The sequence below is a fragment of the Bos taurus genome, chromosome 1, assembly GCF_002263795.3.
Source record: "Bos taurus isolate L1 Dominette 01449 registration number 42190680 breed Hereford chromosome 1, ARS-UCD2.0, whole genome shotgun sequence".
Taxonomy (NCBI): Eukaryota; Metazoa; Chordata; class Mammalia; order Artiodactyla; family Bovidae; genus Bos; species Bos taurus.
The window spans coordinates 73,161,198-73,177,569 of NC_037328.1; the positions used below are offsets into that span (position 1 = coordinate 73,161,198).

The 16,372-nt window shown below is 51.2% G+C and overlaps 1 protein-coding gene across 1 annotated transcript; it reads left to right on the top strand.

Moving 5' to 3' along the window:
- Positions 1-1,405: 1,405 nt before the first annotated feature.
- LRRC15 (leucine rich repeat containing 15) lies at positions 1,406-15,967 on the top strand. The gene is made up of 2 exons (XM_003585659.5): positions 1,406-1,484; positions 10,319-15,967. Exon 2 carries the CDS (start codon positions 10,324-10,326, stop codon positions 12,076-12,078), a length of 1,755 nt encoding a protein of 584 aa, XP_003585707.1. The 5' UTR covers positions 1,406-1,484; positions 10,319-10,323; the 3' UTR covers positions 12,079-15,967.
- Positions 15,968-16,372: the final 405 nt, after the last annotated feature.

A 16,372-nucleotide genomic window follows, 5' to 3' on the forward strand; every position in this document is an offset into this window, starting at 1 on the left:
GATTCATCCCTGTGTTGTCCAACAGCTCCCAGGATGGGGCTTAGCACAGGGCAGCTGGGTGTCAGGATTGGGAAGGGAGGAAAGAAAGTAAAGAGGGAATATTCTTATTCTTATAGGTTCTAAGGAAAGGCAGTTGAAGACTCAAATATGGGGCTGTGGAGGTTCCAGGGGAGTAAGGGGTTGGGGGGAGTTCTCCACGTGGACTATTATTTGGAAGGGAGGCTAGTGGCTGAAGAGGACAGCTGGGAGCTGTGTGGGTATCCCCTCCAAGTTCTGCCTGCCTCCCTCTTGGGCCAGTATGACTTATGGACTGGGGACTTTTTGTTTCTGGCTCTGAATCATGGGGCCATGGTGAGGAGGAATGCAGCATGATTCAGGTTGAAGGGCTTGACCATGGCAAGCCACCCAAATGACTATTTCAATAATAACACTACGCACTTTTATGTTTTCCTTTCATCACAGATCTCAAAGCACAGTGCAAACATTAATTAAGACTCTCGGCATCCCATGAGGCACTGTGTGTAAATATCACTCTCCCCACTTGGCTGCGAGGGTAACTTGAGCGGAAGAGGGCAGGTGGCTTAGTCCAGCGTGGCTCATACCTTGTTGAGGCTCCACCTTGGAGAAGCTGGGGCTTAACAGCCTCCCCACCCCTCCAACTATGACTTCTTTCTTCCCTTCCCAGGCCCTCTTGGTGATGCTATGCACAGAAATGGTTTCTTACCCTCCCACTGGGGCAGCAGGTTGATGGCTTCAATGCAGAGGTGCAGGGCATAGGGAGCCCCTCACTCTGACAGGTCCGCTGACTGCCCTGTGTACCCACATCTGCGAGGGGCAGTGAGGGAACAGAGGATGATGTCAGAAGGCAATTGAAACACTGTTTTTAGGAGTGACACCCTGGGGGTAACTTGCCTCAGAATTTTCCCAAAATGTTCGCACAGGGTCAACTGGGTTAAGCAAATAAGAGGGTTCCTTGTATTCTTCTTGAAAATGTTCTGTAAACTTGAAATTACTTCTGAATACAAGGTTTAAACGGAAAAGACAGATGCTTTTTCTAGAGCCACAGCCCTTTCTTAGAACCGCAGCAGCCAATGCCATTGAGAGTCCAAAAGAAACACTGGAGAAAAACAGACAAGAGGAAAACGTGTTCAAAAAAACAAACAACGCTCCCTTCCCACCCCGGTTCCCGGGCCAAAAAAATATCACAAAATCTGGCAGAAGGAAACCCCTTCCCCTGAGCGCTGCAGGCTTGCCTCCCCAGGGGATGCCGCACGGCTGTCCTCGCACGTCGGGCGCTGCAGTGGCGCGCGCCCCTCCCTGCCACCGCGCCGACACTGCCCCTGGCGGTGACTCACGCCAGGCAGCCCTTAAATACGCGGAGGACCCGGGAGCCGCACTCATGCTGCAGCCTTGAGCCGCCCCACGTCCTCCTCTCCGGCTCCCTCTGGTCGACGGCAAGCAGGCGGGCGGGCGCCGAGCTGCTGGTAAGTAGGCGGGTCGGCCTCCTACCTCCTCCTTCCCTCCTACCGGACTGGAAGGACCCGGCTGCCCTCCCCCTCTCTTTCTGCTGACCCCGCTCCCCCGGGGAAGAGAGTCCAGAAGAGGCCGGGCTGGCGCGGTGCCTGAGGATGCTCTCAGAACGCGCCTCCCTGCTGCCCAGGCGCCTGGGGCCACAGCCCGCCTCTCCTGATCCCTGGCCCGCCTCTGGCTCCACTGGTCCTACCCATCCCTGATGTCCACCTGAGATGCTGAGACGATGTTTTAGATTGGCAAGACGCATGGCAAGTTGACTAAATTATCACACCAGTTACCCATCAAGTGTACCTCTTTCAGGATACTAGCTCCATCGGGAGAAGAGTTTTCTCTTTTTTAAGTTTCAGATGATTCAAACCCAGGTCCTCTTCTTCAGCACATACTATGATGGCCACCAGTGGTCCATGGTGAATTTGGGTCTCTCAGGGATTGCTGGGGGCTCCCCAGGCAAGAACTGTCCTCTTTTCATAGACTGACTCACAGTTGCTACAAAAGCAGCTTCAGCAGATGTTCTGATGTCTGGTTTGGATTCCAGTTTGGAATTCCGCTGTGGATTCAGAGTTTTTCCGGATGCTAAGTTTGTGTGTGGCTTAGGCCACTTTCCCCTCTTGCCTTGGCCGCTAATGGCTATGGGTGGAGAGAGTCAGGGCTGAAGATGGATTTGTGATGAGGGTGGTTTGCATTTAAGACTGTGACTCTTGTACCTTTACCAGCTTCTCTGCTCACACACAGAGACAGAAGTGGGGCCAAGGAACCAACTGTGGAAAACCAGAACTTTTCTAGAGTTTCCCGCCATGCTGAGTGTGAGAGTGCCAGTCTACTTCCAGGGCCAAATGCCTGACCTCTGAGCGGGCTGGGACTCTCTCTTGGATGACACATCACTCAGACTGAAGGTGCTAGATGCCCATCTGAAATGCTCTGGCTTCTCCTTTAGGATTATATCACCGTATCTCAACCAGTGTGGGCACCACTGCCTCCATAATTTAGAACTTCTCTAATGGCTGTCACTTCTTACACTCTGCCTCGACTGAACATCTGGGGTACATTCAGGGCCAGACCGTAGTATTTGCCTGTGGTCTTGAGTCAGCCAGGCAGGCTCTGTGGGGAGGAGACAAGTATGTGAGAGAGGTCAGGGCCAGGGGGAAGGGTTCTGAACAGACCCTGCAGAAAGTCAGGACATGGAAGGCTCTCACAGGGCTGGAGACACTACTTGGCTTGCTCAGCAAATGGAAGGGGGGGTGGGGTGTGGGTGGAAGTAGATCCAGATGGGGAGAAGTCAGGAGAGCTGGGGCAGAAGCTGTTCTAACTCTGTCCTGCCAGCGCACGCTCCTGGGGCGGTGATCACACATGGCAATTTGCTTCGCTGAGTCCTGACCACCAAAGACTGACTCCCGCTTCTGGTTTCACTGCCTCCATGGGCTTTGGGAACACGGGATTTAGAAACTTCTTTCAAGATCCTTTGAGGAGGGGCTGATCCATTTTATCAAAGTTGGGCCCCCCAGGTGTTACCCTGAGAAGGGGGCTGTAGCCCAAGGCTTTTAAAATAAAAGCCCCAAGTAGGAGTATCTCTTTGGTCTGCTGGCAAGTTTGTCAGTATCTCCTGCTGCTTCTGCCAACCTAATTACAGCCCTGCTCTGGCCTCTTTAGGAAGCCCTACCTCCCCTAACCCTGGGTCTGGAAAGGACTGGCTTTTTCTTTCTCATTTTCTTCTTTAAACAAATGAACTGTATATTGACTTTGGTGGGCCATGAGAGATGGGGTCAATGATTGAACCAGGTGGGGAATGAGGATGTGGGCACTCTTCCTTTGGGGTTCCAGGATGTGTTTGGGGGTAAAGTCCTGAACGGGGCTGTGTATTGAGATGATGGGATCAATCCCTCTGGTTCCTTCCCTGCACTCCTCCAGGGCACTCAGGTGAAACTGAGTGAACATAAGCATCAGGGCAGACTTGAGGAAGAACATCTCTCAGACCATGCAGCCTGGAATTTGGGAGAGGCACTTGACCTTGAATAATCATGCTGGGCAGCTAGAGGGTGGACTGTAGATAAACCTTAGATCATTTTAGGATGGAGAGAGAGAAGCCACCTCTTTCTGCTTCCAGGTGCTGCCAGACATGTGGTTGATGAGATCCTAAAGCCTCATGTTAAGGTTCAGGGGGTCACCAAGCATTATGGTTAGATAGAGCCCTGATCTGGGTGTCTGGAGTCTTCCATTGATTGTGTGACCTTAGGCAAGACCCCTCATTCCTCTGGGTACCTTAGTTTTCCTCTCTACACATTGACCAGATGGTTAGATCAGATGGGCTCAGAGGACGCTGGTTCCTTTGATGCCCTGCCCTCTAAGTGCTGCTCCTGGAAACAGCCTCCACTGCTGGATTCAACTCAGTTCAGCCCCAGATTTATGACAGGGATGGAGAAAGGACCACTGAAGGAAATAGCGACAGAGGGGGCTGGACCAGGTCTGTGGCCTGACCTTTAGCTCCCCCCATCCAGGGTTCAGTCTCTCTTTACTGCTTGGCAGTAAATGACATACATCAGGAGTGTGGGGTCCCAGCTGACCTAGGTCTCAAGTGGTGGTAAGGGCTGTGGACCCCTGTATCAGGGTCACTTGGGGGATTTGTTAAATGTGCAGGGTCCTGGGCACCCACTCATCCCAGACCTCAGGGTCAGGAGCTCTGTGGGTGGAGCCTCCAGAGATTCGGATTTTACTCAACAGGTGGATGAACAATAATTGTAAGTAACATTTAGTAGGTACTCATTTGGGGCCAAGAGTGAGTCTAAGTGCTTTACATGTAATCCTCATTGATGTGATGCCGTGAGGTTGGTTCTGTTAAACACACTTCCCAGGTACTTCCAGACAGTGTTTGTATACTGATTGGGGTGGGGGGTGGTTACCTCATATCAGTGAGATGGGAGGTTAGGATGCAGTGAGCCTCTTAGTGACTTCAGATCCAGTGGACCATGTACAGAGGAGCAGCTGGACCGAGGCTGACGCTGGCTGAGTGAGGGAGAGACAATACAGCTCCCTTGGTGAATGGGGCACCATTCAGTGCACACGAAGCCACGTTTTGGGAGGCCTCTCTGGGGGAAGGACACAGGCCAGGGAGAGAGATCTCCTGTCTGGGGCTCAGTTTCCCCAGATGGGCTAGGAGGTTGCCTCCCAAAGGCCACCTCTGAGCTCCCCAGTCCATGAAATGGCTATTGGCCATGTGAAAATGCACCAGTTAACGAGTGGGATTACCCTGCCTGGAAAACTTCTGAAACATGGTGGGCCTGAAAAGATGGATATGAGGTCCTCAAGCCTCAGTGAGAAGGTGGCTATGCTGGTGGGTCAATGCAACCTGTAGGGGGCGGTGGGAAAGGCGGGGCTTCAGGCCAAATCTCCATTCTGTGTCCTTGAAGATATCAGAGCTGCCCAGGGGCCTTGGGAGTCTTTACAGGAGGGGAAACTGAGGTCTGGAGAATTCACCTAAACTTACACTCCAGCTTAGAGTCAAGACTGGGTAGCTCATCCATCTCCGAGGCTCTTTCCAAAATCTTTGTTCCGTGGCATTGAAATAAGAAGGCGTCTCCTCCCATGGAAGCTCGTGTTTAGGGAATGTGAATGATGGTATTAAACCCCAAAGTCCCAACCCACCAGCCAACAAAGCCCAGGGCTTCGAGGCTAATTATGTGTTTGCCCATGAGTCATATAGGCAGTTCTTGCTAAGGCGACCCAGAGCCAGAGCTCTGGGTCCGAGCACTTCTCCTGGGGAGGAACCACGTCAGAGTGCCCAGGTGAGCTGTCTGTCCGTCCTTCTGTGTACTGTGGGCTCAGTGAATTCCCCGGACCCGTGGCAGATGCCAGCCTGGGCCCCCTCCAACGACAGGGGCTGGTCGCTGCAGTGACTGAGAATGCGTTTGGCTGCTTGGAGGAGGAAGGTGTAATTACGGTAGCTTTGTGGGACTTTAACTGGCATTTGTCACGGCTACCAAGCAGCGCAGGGCAGCGTGGGCTATTAGGCTGCTGTGTGCTGGGCTCCCGAGCGCCTCAGGCTGCCACAGACGCAGGCCACCCTTACTGGAAATCTAAGGGCCTGCCCGGTGTCCAGCCCTGCTCCTGCGGTCCCTCCCTCCCCGGAAGCTCTGCAGCTGGGTTTGTAGTGGGCTCCCCAGAGGTCCTTTGGAGCAGTGTCAGCTGCAACAAGTGCTGGCAAGTAGGAGCCCACTGCATGTGGTGCTGGGGTGGGCTCTGCAGACGGGAGGGTTTTATGAGGGGGAAAATCTGCAAATTCTTGCAATATTTGTCAAGCTGAGTGTGGTCTGTTTTAAACAACAGTGCCTCTGTTCCTATAAGGAATTATCTTGTGCTTCCTCCTCCCAAATCACAAGGTACCTCCCCTGGCCCTGGGCCCTTCCGGGGCCTGGTTTGATGCCCCTCCCCAGCTGGGGAGTACAAACTCAGAGAGGTCTTAGATGTGTCCTCAGAAGGTACCTTGGCCCACACCCTCATTTATAGATGGGGAAACTTGAGAGGCTGCCCTGGGCTCGCCAGGTTATGGGCACTTTAATTTAATCTTTAATACTTGGGTGACAATACCATTTTGAAGCATTCTGGGCATAGAAGCTGAGTACTGCATGGCTCATAACCAGAAGTGACGCTTTGCCTTTGGTAAGTTAGTCCAGGGAGTGGATCGCTCTCTCACACATATCAAGGGGATGGGCGAACACCCACTGGGAGTGCAGTGCAGAACGCCACTCGCTGGGAGTGCAGACACTATTGTCTTGGTAGATGGCTCTCATGTCCTTGCTCTGACACCCAGCCTTAGAATCCTAACCTCTTGGGGATGAACAGGACACCAGCTGTCATCCAGCTCAATACTCTACCTGGTGTAGGACCCTGTTCTCCAGCATCCTTACCAAGTAGTTGCTCAGTTTCTATTTGAACACTCTCAGTGATGGGGAGCTTACTATCTTATAAGTTTGTCCATTCTGATTCTGACAAGCTGTCTTTGGTGATGAACTGAAATATGTGACCCCATAGCTTCTGCACACTGGTTTGGACCTTGGAGGCCACATGAGTAAGGCTGCTTTCTTTATCCCAAGTTAGCCCTTGACATATATTAAGAAAGTGCTTGCAGATTCTTCACATCTCTTCTTCTGGCTACTTATCCACAGTTCCTTCAGTGGATGCAAGGATGTTCTGGTGTCTGCATCCCTTCACCCTCCTCAAACTCTTCTCCAGAAGTCCTTCAGGAGACCAGTTTATTACTGGTCTTCTTCAAGTTCAGGGTGAAACTGAGAACAGCACTGCTGATGTGGACTGATGAGGGCAGTGTAGAGGAAGACAATTACCTCCTTTGTTCCACACTTAACACTTCTATTAATGCAATCTACAATCACATTAGCTTTTGTGAGCAGCCTTCCTTCTCTGTTACCATCAGTTAAAAAGCCCTAACATCTAAGGGTGGATGTTAATTCACTTTTTTCAGTGCCCTTTATCTAAGCTGTTAATTTTCTGCTCTCAAGTTCTGGATCTGACATTTGCCTATACACGTTCATCCTTTTTTTTTTTTTAATTAATTTTATTTTATTTTTAAACTTTACATAATTGTATTAGTTTTGCCAAATATCAAAATGAATCCGCCACAGGTATACATGTGTTCCCCATCCTGAACCCTCCTCCCTCCTCCCTCCCCATACCATCCCTCTGGGTCGTCCCAGTGCACCAGCCCCAAGCATCCAGTATCGTGCATCGAACCTGGACTGGCATCTCGTTTCATACATGATATTTTACATGTTTCAATGCCATTCTCCCAAATCTTCCCATCCTCTCCCTCTCCCACAGAGTCCATAAGACTGTTCTATACTTTTAAATGTGTCCATAGCTTACTCTGGCCCCCTTCCTTTACATCTTGATTTCATTAGTCAAGTTGTTATTTTTCTTTCTTCTCTCTACAGTTTTACATACTTATTTGAGTCTTTGAAGTGAAAGCACAGCAGGTCAAGGCTTGTATGGTTTGTGACTAAGGCAACAATCAAGGTCTGAGGTGGGATGAACTTGGGTTCTGTCCCTAGAGTAAACTTTTTGGGGGACGGGGGAGGGTTGCACTGAGTTCCAGGTAAGGAAGCCTGGACTATTCTGAGTTATGGACCAGGCTCAGGACCCCATGAGTGCAGGGGAGCAAAGAGAGGTCAAAGAAATACCTTTTCTACCCAGTCAGTTTATGGCCTTATAGACCATCATTTGAAATTCTTTCCTCTGACTCAGGGCTTTTGCTCATTAAAAGGAGAGGCAAGGAGAGGCACTGCATTAACACTCAAAGTTCTCATCAGCTATCTGAAGATCTTGGCTTGAGGCTTTAAGCCTCAGTTTCCCTGCTTCCTACATCCCTTAAAATGATGGGAATGTATGATCAGCAGTTCTTAACCCTTTGGGAGTTAAAGACCTCTTTGAACCTCAGATGGAAGTTACAGATGCTCTGCACATACACAGAAATCCTTCATCACTTGACTAAGAATGCCAAGTTTATAAGGGCATATTGTGGGTGAGCTTGGCACATCTCACACATTTTCACAATGCTGTACAGATCACCTCCACAGCCTTTCTCCTATCTGCCCCTCACAATGGCCTCAGGTGGGGACAGTGGTTATCGACATCACTGAGGGCGAGGAAGCTGAGCCTGGAGGCCTCAAACTTCATTCAAGATCTAGCGACCCCATGGACTGTAGCCTACCAGGCTTCTCTGTCCATGGGATTTTCTAGGCAAGAGTACTGGAGTGGGTTGCCATTTCCTTCTCCAGGGGATCTTCCCGACCCAGGGATTGAACCCGAGTCTCCCGCATTGCAGGCAGACGCTTTACCCTCTGAGCCACCAGGGAAGCCCAAACAACTAGTTCAGTTCAGTTCAGTTCAGTCGCTCAGTCGTGTCTGACTCTTTGCAACCCCGTGAATCGCAGCACGCCAGGCCTCCCTGTCCATCACCAACTCCCGGAGTTCACTCAGACTCACATCCATCGAGTCAGTGATGCCATCTAGCCATCTCATCCTCTGTCGTCCCCTTCTCCTCCTGCCCCCAATCCCTCCCAGCATCAGAGTCTTTTCCAATGAGTCAACTCTTCGCATGAAGTGGCCAAAGTACTGGAGTTTCAGCTTTAGCATCATTCCTTCCAAAGAACACCCAGGGCTGATCTCCTTTAGAATGGATTGGTTGGATCTCCTTGCAGTCCAAGGGGCTCTCAAGAGTCTTCTCCAACACCACAGTTCAAAAGCATCAATTCTTCGGCGCTCAGCCTTCTTCACAGTCCAACTCTCACATCCATACATGACCACAAGAAAAACCATAGCCTTGACTAGATGGACCTTTGTTGGCAAAGTAATGTCTCTGCTTTTCAATATGCTATCTAGGTTGGTCATAACTTTTCTTCCAAGGAGTAAGCGTCTTTTAATTTCATGGCTACAGTCACCATCTGCAGTGATTTTGGAGCCCCCAAAAATAAACTAGTTAGTGGTCCTTAAATATTCACATAGGGCCCAACCCCCATGCCCCATTTTCCACTTTCTATACAGTTTATAGGCCTGAACTCAAATACCAAAACTTCCATGACTTTGGATCCATTCTCAGATCAGTACCATGTCTGAGGGAACATTTGGGCCTACCTACCACCTTTCAGTGTGTCCAACTCTTTGTGAGCCCCTGGACTATAACCTGCCAGGCCCCTCTGTCCATGGAATTCTCCAGACAAGAATACTAGAGTGGGTAGCCATTCCCATCTCCAGGGGATCTTCCTGACTCCGGGATCAAACCAGGGTCTCCCACACTGCAAGCAGATTCTTTACTGTCTGAGCCACCAGGGAAGCCCTCTCAGCTCAGAGTACATCCTAAATTTTCTCGGACTTACTTAAGGCCACTCGATGTTTCTTTTGGAAAGTGGTACTGGTACCCAGAAGGCAGACTCCAGATGTCAGCTGACGCACAGCAGTCCTTTCAGCGAGACAGGAAGTGGTGTGGATAATTTCCTTTTATTGGGAAGGTGGTTTGCATTAAACCTTGATGAAGCACCTGTGAAAGGGTTAACACAGGGGCAGGCTGTTGCCGGTGGTGATGGGGCAGGGCGGGGCCCAGGGAGAGCAAAAACTGAGCTTCCCTGCAGTCTTTTCCACCAGATCACTGCATGGTCCCACTCTGTTGGCTGCCGCAGCTCCTCCCAGCAGCCTCCGTGTTCATGGCCTCAGCATCTTCCTCCTGGTTCAGGCCTGGTTTATTTGTTCTCATTTCCTATTGGTTTCTCCTGAGGAAGCCATGTTCAGCCAGCAAGTCCAGGAACTGAGAGGGACACAGAGATGGATAAGATACTGTTCCTGACTTAAGGAACTCGTTGGGATGGGGCACCAGCAGCCCTGCCCTTGTGAAGCCTACTGAGTAGTGAGGAAGCAGACGGGGTCACAGGGGATGCCATATGCGCCTCTGTGGCTGGGCTGGGGAGGAGGCTGGGGAAACCACCGGCATTGGAGGGCGACTAAAGCCGACTCACGGAATCCTAAGGTGGAGGCATGTGAAGTGCGGGAAAGATTTGGATGAGGATGAAGAGCCCTCTAGGTTGCTTGGGCAGCAGCCTGGAAGTAGGAAGGCCAGCGGGGAAGATGAAGAGGCTTGCAGATCAACCTATAGGTAGCATGAGATGGGCACGTGGTCATGGGGTTCAAAGGCAAGCCAGTGTTTGGCACCCAAGGTTGATGCTGGCTTAAAAGTAGTGGCAGTGTCGGTGAGGCAGTCCTGACCCACATGCTCTCTCTCCCCTTGCAGAGGCCATGCTACCGAAGCATTACCTCCTTCTGCTGGTGGGCTGCCAGGCCTGGGCTGCGGGTTTGGCCTTCTATGGCTGCCCGAGCGAGTGCACCTGCTCCAGGGCCTCCCAGGTGGAGTGCACAGGGGCACGCATCGCGGTGGTGCCCACCCCGCTGCCCTGGAACGCCATGAGCCTGCAGATCCTCAACACACACATCACCGAACTCAATGAGTCCCCCTTCCTTAACATCTCGGCCCTGATTGCGCTGCGGATAGAGAAGAACGAGCTGGCCCACATTGCTCCCGGTGCCTTCCGCAGCCTCGGCTCGCTGCGCTACCTCAGCCTTGCCAACAACAAGCTCCAGATCCTGCCTGTTGGCCTCTTCCAGGGCCTGGACAACCTCGAGTCGCTCCTGCTGTCCAGCAACCAATTGGTGCAGATCCAGCCGGCCCACTTTACCCACTTCAGCAACCTCAAGGAGCTGCAGCTGCATGGCAACCACTTGGAGTACATCCCTGATGGGGTCTTTGACCACCTGGTGGGCCTCACCAAGCTCAATCTGGGCAAGAACAGCCTCACCCACCTCTCACCCCGGGTCTTCCAGCGCCTGAGCAACCTTCAGGTCCTCCGGCTGTATGAGAACAGACTCTCAGACATCCCCATGGGCTGTTTTGATGGGCTCAGCAACCTCCAAGAGCTGGCCCTGCAGCAGAACCAGATTGGAATGCTGTCCCCTGGCCTCTTCCACAACAACCGTAACCTCCAGAAGCTCTACTTGTCCAACAACCACATCTCCCAGCTGCCCCCCGGCATCTTCCTGCACCTGCCCCAGCTCAACCGGCTCACGCTCTTTGGGAACTCCCTGAAAGAGCTCTCTCCTGGCATCTTTGGACCCATGCACAACCTGCGGGAGCTGTGGCTCTACGACAACCACATCACCTCCCTCCCGGATAACGTCTTCAGCAGCCTCAGCCAGCTTCAGGTCCTGATCCTCAGCCGCAACCAGATCAGCTACATCTCCCCGGATGCCTTCAACGGGCTGGTGGAGCTGCGGGAGCTGTCCCTCCACACCAATGCACTGCAGGAGCTGGATGGAAGCATCTTCCGCATGTTGGTCAACCTGCAGAACATCTCCCTGCAGAACAACCGCCTTCGGCAGCTCCCCGGAAACCTCTTCGCCAACGTCAATAACCTGTTGACCATCCAGCTGCAGAACAACCAGCTGGAGAACCTGCCCTTGGGCATCTTCGATCACCTGGGGAAGCTGTGTGAGCTGCGGCTCTATGACAACCCCTGGAGGTGTGACTCAGACATCCTTCCGCTCCACAATTGGCTCCTGCTCAACAAGGCCAGGCTGGGGACAGACAGCGTCCCTGTGTGCTTCAGCCCAGCCAGTGTCCGTGGCCAGTCCCTCATCATCATCAATATCAATGTTGTTGTCCCCAGTGTGCAGGGCTCAGTGGTCCCCGAGGTGCCCAGCTACCCAGGGACGCCGACATACCCGGACACGTCCAGCTACCCCGACACCACCTCCATCTCCTCCACCACTGACTTCACCAGCCCCTCACAGGACTACACCGATCTGACCACCATTGAGACCCCCATTAGTCGTGGCCCGGGGGACATGCCCCAGGCCCAGAGAGGGCTGGCCATTGCCGCCATTGTCATCGGCATCATTGCACTGGCCTGCTCCCTGGCTGCCTGCATCTGCTGTTGCTGCTGCAAGAAGAGGAGCCACGCGGTCCTGATGCAGATGAAGGCACCCAATGAGTGTTAGAGAGGAGGGCTGGAGGAAGGGCTAGGGGACGGTGGGACCCCAGAGGACCTGGGATTTCACCGTGCTGCCTTCACCTCTGGGTCCACAGACCATCCCCTGTCCCTCTCTCTCGGGTTCCCTAGAGAAAGGCATCCCTACCTTTTCCTGACCTGCCTGGTTCTCCTGTAGATGAGGTTCTGGCAGAACCTTCTTACTACCAGGGAGATCTAACCTGCCATGGAAAAAATCCTGTGGTGGTCCCAATTCACATGCCTGGGCTTCTTTCCAGAAAGCCCCTCCTCTAAAGCTCACCAGCTCTCCTCCAAAACGTGCCTTCCCTGTGTCTGTGCCCCCACTGGCCTCCATAGACACAGTTATCACACACCTGCCACTTTGTGGAAATAGTTCTCCACCGGGACAGCCCCTCTCCCAAGTATTATGTAAGTTGATTCCCCTTCTTTGCTCGTCTTGTTTGTGGCATGGCTCCACCCTGTCCCCTCAAATGAAAAGTCTCTCTTCATTTCCTGCCCCTGAAGACAAGGTGACTTTTCTCCTCAAAGGAGGCTTCAAACCTTTTAGCTGCTTTTCCAAGAACTGCCAAATGCCCTGGCTTTCAGGATGCTATGATAGAAAGAAAGGGAAAACTGAGGCTGCTCAGTTTCTGAAGACAGAGCCATCATCAGTATCTGTCTTGTGATTTTTATCTGGAAAAAGAAGAAAGGCACCGGTGAAACAAGTTTTGCCTCTTTAGAGAATATTTCTGAACTGCAAACTTTGCTTTGAAAATTTTAGTCCTTTAAGGAATAAAATCATGTAGAAGTTCTGACCTCCCCAAAACATGAAAGTCAGCTTATTGGTATTGGATGGAGAAAGCAGTCTGGTACCTGGGGATCCTTGTGTTCACCTGCAAGGTTTTTCTCTTCTAACTGTTTCTGGAAATGTAACCTACATACAGAAAAGTGGGCGCATGCTAGTGTAAGGTTTGATGGATTTTCACAAACTGTACACACCTGTGTGATTAGTACCCAGTTCAAGAAACGAGACATCACCAGGATCCTCCATCTGGGGCTTTTACTGGAGAAGACTGGGGCTTGTGGAGATGGTATGGACTTACCTGGAAACTGGCTCCCCACAGACCAGGATAGGCCCCTGCCTGCCCTCCCCCTGCAGCCAGTCCTTGCAAAGGCCCAGCTACCAGCAGTGGAGGAGAAGATGTAGGTATACTCTGGCCTGAACAGGAAATTGTATTCAATGCCAGACCTTCAGGCACCCAGACTGGGCAGGTCAGAAGCATCTCAACTAGATAGGCCCATGCAACCACACACCCTACCCTGCCAACAAGCTGTCTGTTGCTCACTGGAGGTTCCTCTGCTTGGGCCTTTTATGGGCATGAGATGCCCTATATCTGTTTTTAATTTTCACTCTGCATCTGGGGAAGTGAAATAGCTTAGGGATGAGATCCTTTAATTGGACAGCCAAGTATAATAGAACCCAGCAATCCTTCTGGTCATGGTAAAATTCTTCATAGACATTACAGTCAGCTAGAAACTGAACTTCAGCATTCTCACACACAGCAGGCAACACGGATACACAGACAGGTCAGACTGGGTCAGGGACCACTCTGGAGCTTCCCCCTGCCTGTAGTCTGGTTACAACAGTTGAGTGCTTTGGTTCAGTGTTGCAGTCACATGAATACCTGCCCTGGCCACCATTCCTGCTGCACACATATTCACAGTGGTAAAGAAAGGACACTCATGACGATGCATGTCTTTCTCTGGACAACTGGTATACCACTTTAGAACTAGAAACAGTGAAATGGAGACTTTCAGGTGTCTGTGTCTTCCCATAAAAGAGCTGAAGCCAATACTGTACAGATTTGGAAATCTGCCATCAATCCTGACTGGCCTTTACTAGTTCCCTCTGCTGCACGAGACAAATAAGAAATCCACTTTGGCCTTAACAGCATTGTGCTGACGGGCCCTGACGAAGAGTCCAGGAGCAGATGTGTGTTAAGAGCTAGTGCATTTTGTAGCTTTTCACTCTGTCACAGGAAATCTGGGAGAGATGTTGTTAGAGGCAAAAGACATTATCTCACCAAGGTAAATCCGGGTCTCCAAAATGTTTGCAAAATATGTATAGTACTTGGCAGACATGTACCAGGGTTTGCCAGGGTCCAAAAAGAAATGAGCCTAGAGCTTGGGGCTTGAGCATCATTCCCAATGGTGACCTGCCTTGTTGATCCTGGGCCCCAAAGGGGAAGCGTGGCCTACTCTCCTCCAGACAGGAAGCATGGTTTGGCACTGCATTCTTCAAAGGACTCCGTGTAAGGCGGGTCATTGTGCAAGGGTACAAGTGGGCCAGAGATATCAGAAAGGTAAGGAAGGAGTCTTCGTCATCCAGTGTGACCTGTCAAGCTGAGCCCAGACCCCTGGGTATTAACAGCATTGGCCACGACCTTGGAATATCTTCCTCTCTGGCCCAAGATACCTCATATGTCTCCAGATCAAAGGCTGGCCTGAGGGCAGCTGTCCTCAGATGACTCCCCAGGGAAGCACCCTAGGTGGGGCTGGTGGACCCTTTTCCTGACCTTCTGAGTGCCCCTGGTCTTTTCTCCATCAGAGACGGGAGGGAACCATTGAGCCTTCTCTTCCTTGGCAGGCCATGTGGTCTCTCTAAACCATGTTGTCTGGTCAGGAAGCTGCCGGAAAAGGTGGGTGGAGTTTCCTTTCCAACAGGCTCTTGGCTCTTGGCATTTGCTCACTTCTTGGGGCTGAAGTGAGCTGCTTGGTTCCCCAGAGTTGAGTTCACTTTTCTCCGTAGCTCTTTGGCTTCTAGTCCTCCTTGTCAGTTCTCCATTTGGAGTGGAGGGTAAATATTGGAGGAAAGATAATAAAAACTGGTTAGAACCACTGTTTTTCAAAAATGTTTACTCTGCATAGATACCCTTCAAAGCACTTAGCAGGCATTTTCTTTTTAACCCTCACAACAGCCCTGTGCAGGAGTGGTACACGTGTGAGGATCTAAAACCTCTTGCTTCTGCAACATTATTTAACAGGCTGTGAGTGTTCCTTCTCTCTTTAAGCTCATACAAGAATTCATGGCCTGTCCTAGGCTTTCATTGCTAAACCAAGGAAAATGGGAGTCACTGTCTTGTTGCTCCCCGTCATCTTAGCTATTCGACCCCACCTGGTACTGTGTGGATCCAAAGCTTTGTAAATACAGGAAAAGTTAAACTCATCCATCCATTAAAGAAAAACTGGCTTTCCTCAAGGGACTGTTGGGCTGAGTGTATATTTTTCCTCCTCGCCAGGATTTAAAGGCACAACGCCGTTCTCAGAACTCTTCATGGGCGGCAACAGCATTGTCACAGATGTCTGTGTAGTGAAGTGTTAGGAATCATTTCCAGACTCAGGAAGTTTATGAAGAGGAGGCAACTACAGATAACAAGATAACTGGAGTTGCTAGAAAGACATGGGCGGTAGCCTGCCTTTAGCTACGAATCACTCAAAGAAATCAACCCACAGATCCCACAGTTGGAATTGAACTGGAGTTGCTGGGGAGGCAGTGGTGATCTTGGGGAGGAGGTCATGGCTGTGGTTCAGAGAGGGGCGGGGTGGGCACTCCTCCAGGCCAAACTCCTCCCCGTCTGAACTTTCTTCTTCACCCAAGGAGGGATTGTTCTCACCAACTCATCGCCTTCATGCTGCCTTCAAAAGTGGATCGATTTTGCCTCACTTAGGGAACCATTGCAAATAGTCCCAGGTGCTTGGTGATGTATTTAGAGCTTTCTAGGCCCCCAGGGTTTTATAGAGTGTGAGCCCTGGTGGGCGAGGTGGGGGGTCCTTCTTTGCTGGATGCTGCTTGTAACAGATTTGGAGTACAGAATCGACAATAAATGGTATACTAAGGACACATGTGTTCCTATGGGCGCCTTGGCTAAGGGATCTCGCTGTTGATTCTATGCTTGTCACACGAATGCAAGGCTGACCCAGACAGCTCTTCACAGACACCAGATATTCAGGGCTGGGAAAGGCTTTTGGAAAGCGAGTGGGATCAAGATGATGTCTTGAGGTCACTATGGCTGGATGGGGCCTTAGGAATAGGCTCAACCCATTTTATAGATGGAGAAAATAAGATCAGGACAGGAAATGAATTTTCATAGTCACCTAGTGAACTAGTGGCTGAGCTTGCAAGACAACCAGGCCTCCACTCCCAACCTGGAGCTTCTTCTATGTCTCAGAAAGGCAGTGAATTTCCCTCAGCATTCATCAAAGTGCACATGCATTCACACTCATGCACACACAGGTGCACACTA

What these genes read in the sequence shown, in the direction of transcription:
- LRRC15 (XM_003585659.5), top strand. Translation starts at nt 10,324, where the DNA reads ATGCTACCGAAGCATTACCTCCTTCTGCTGGTGGGCTGCCAGGCCTGG.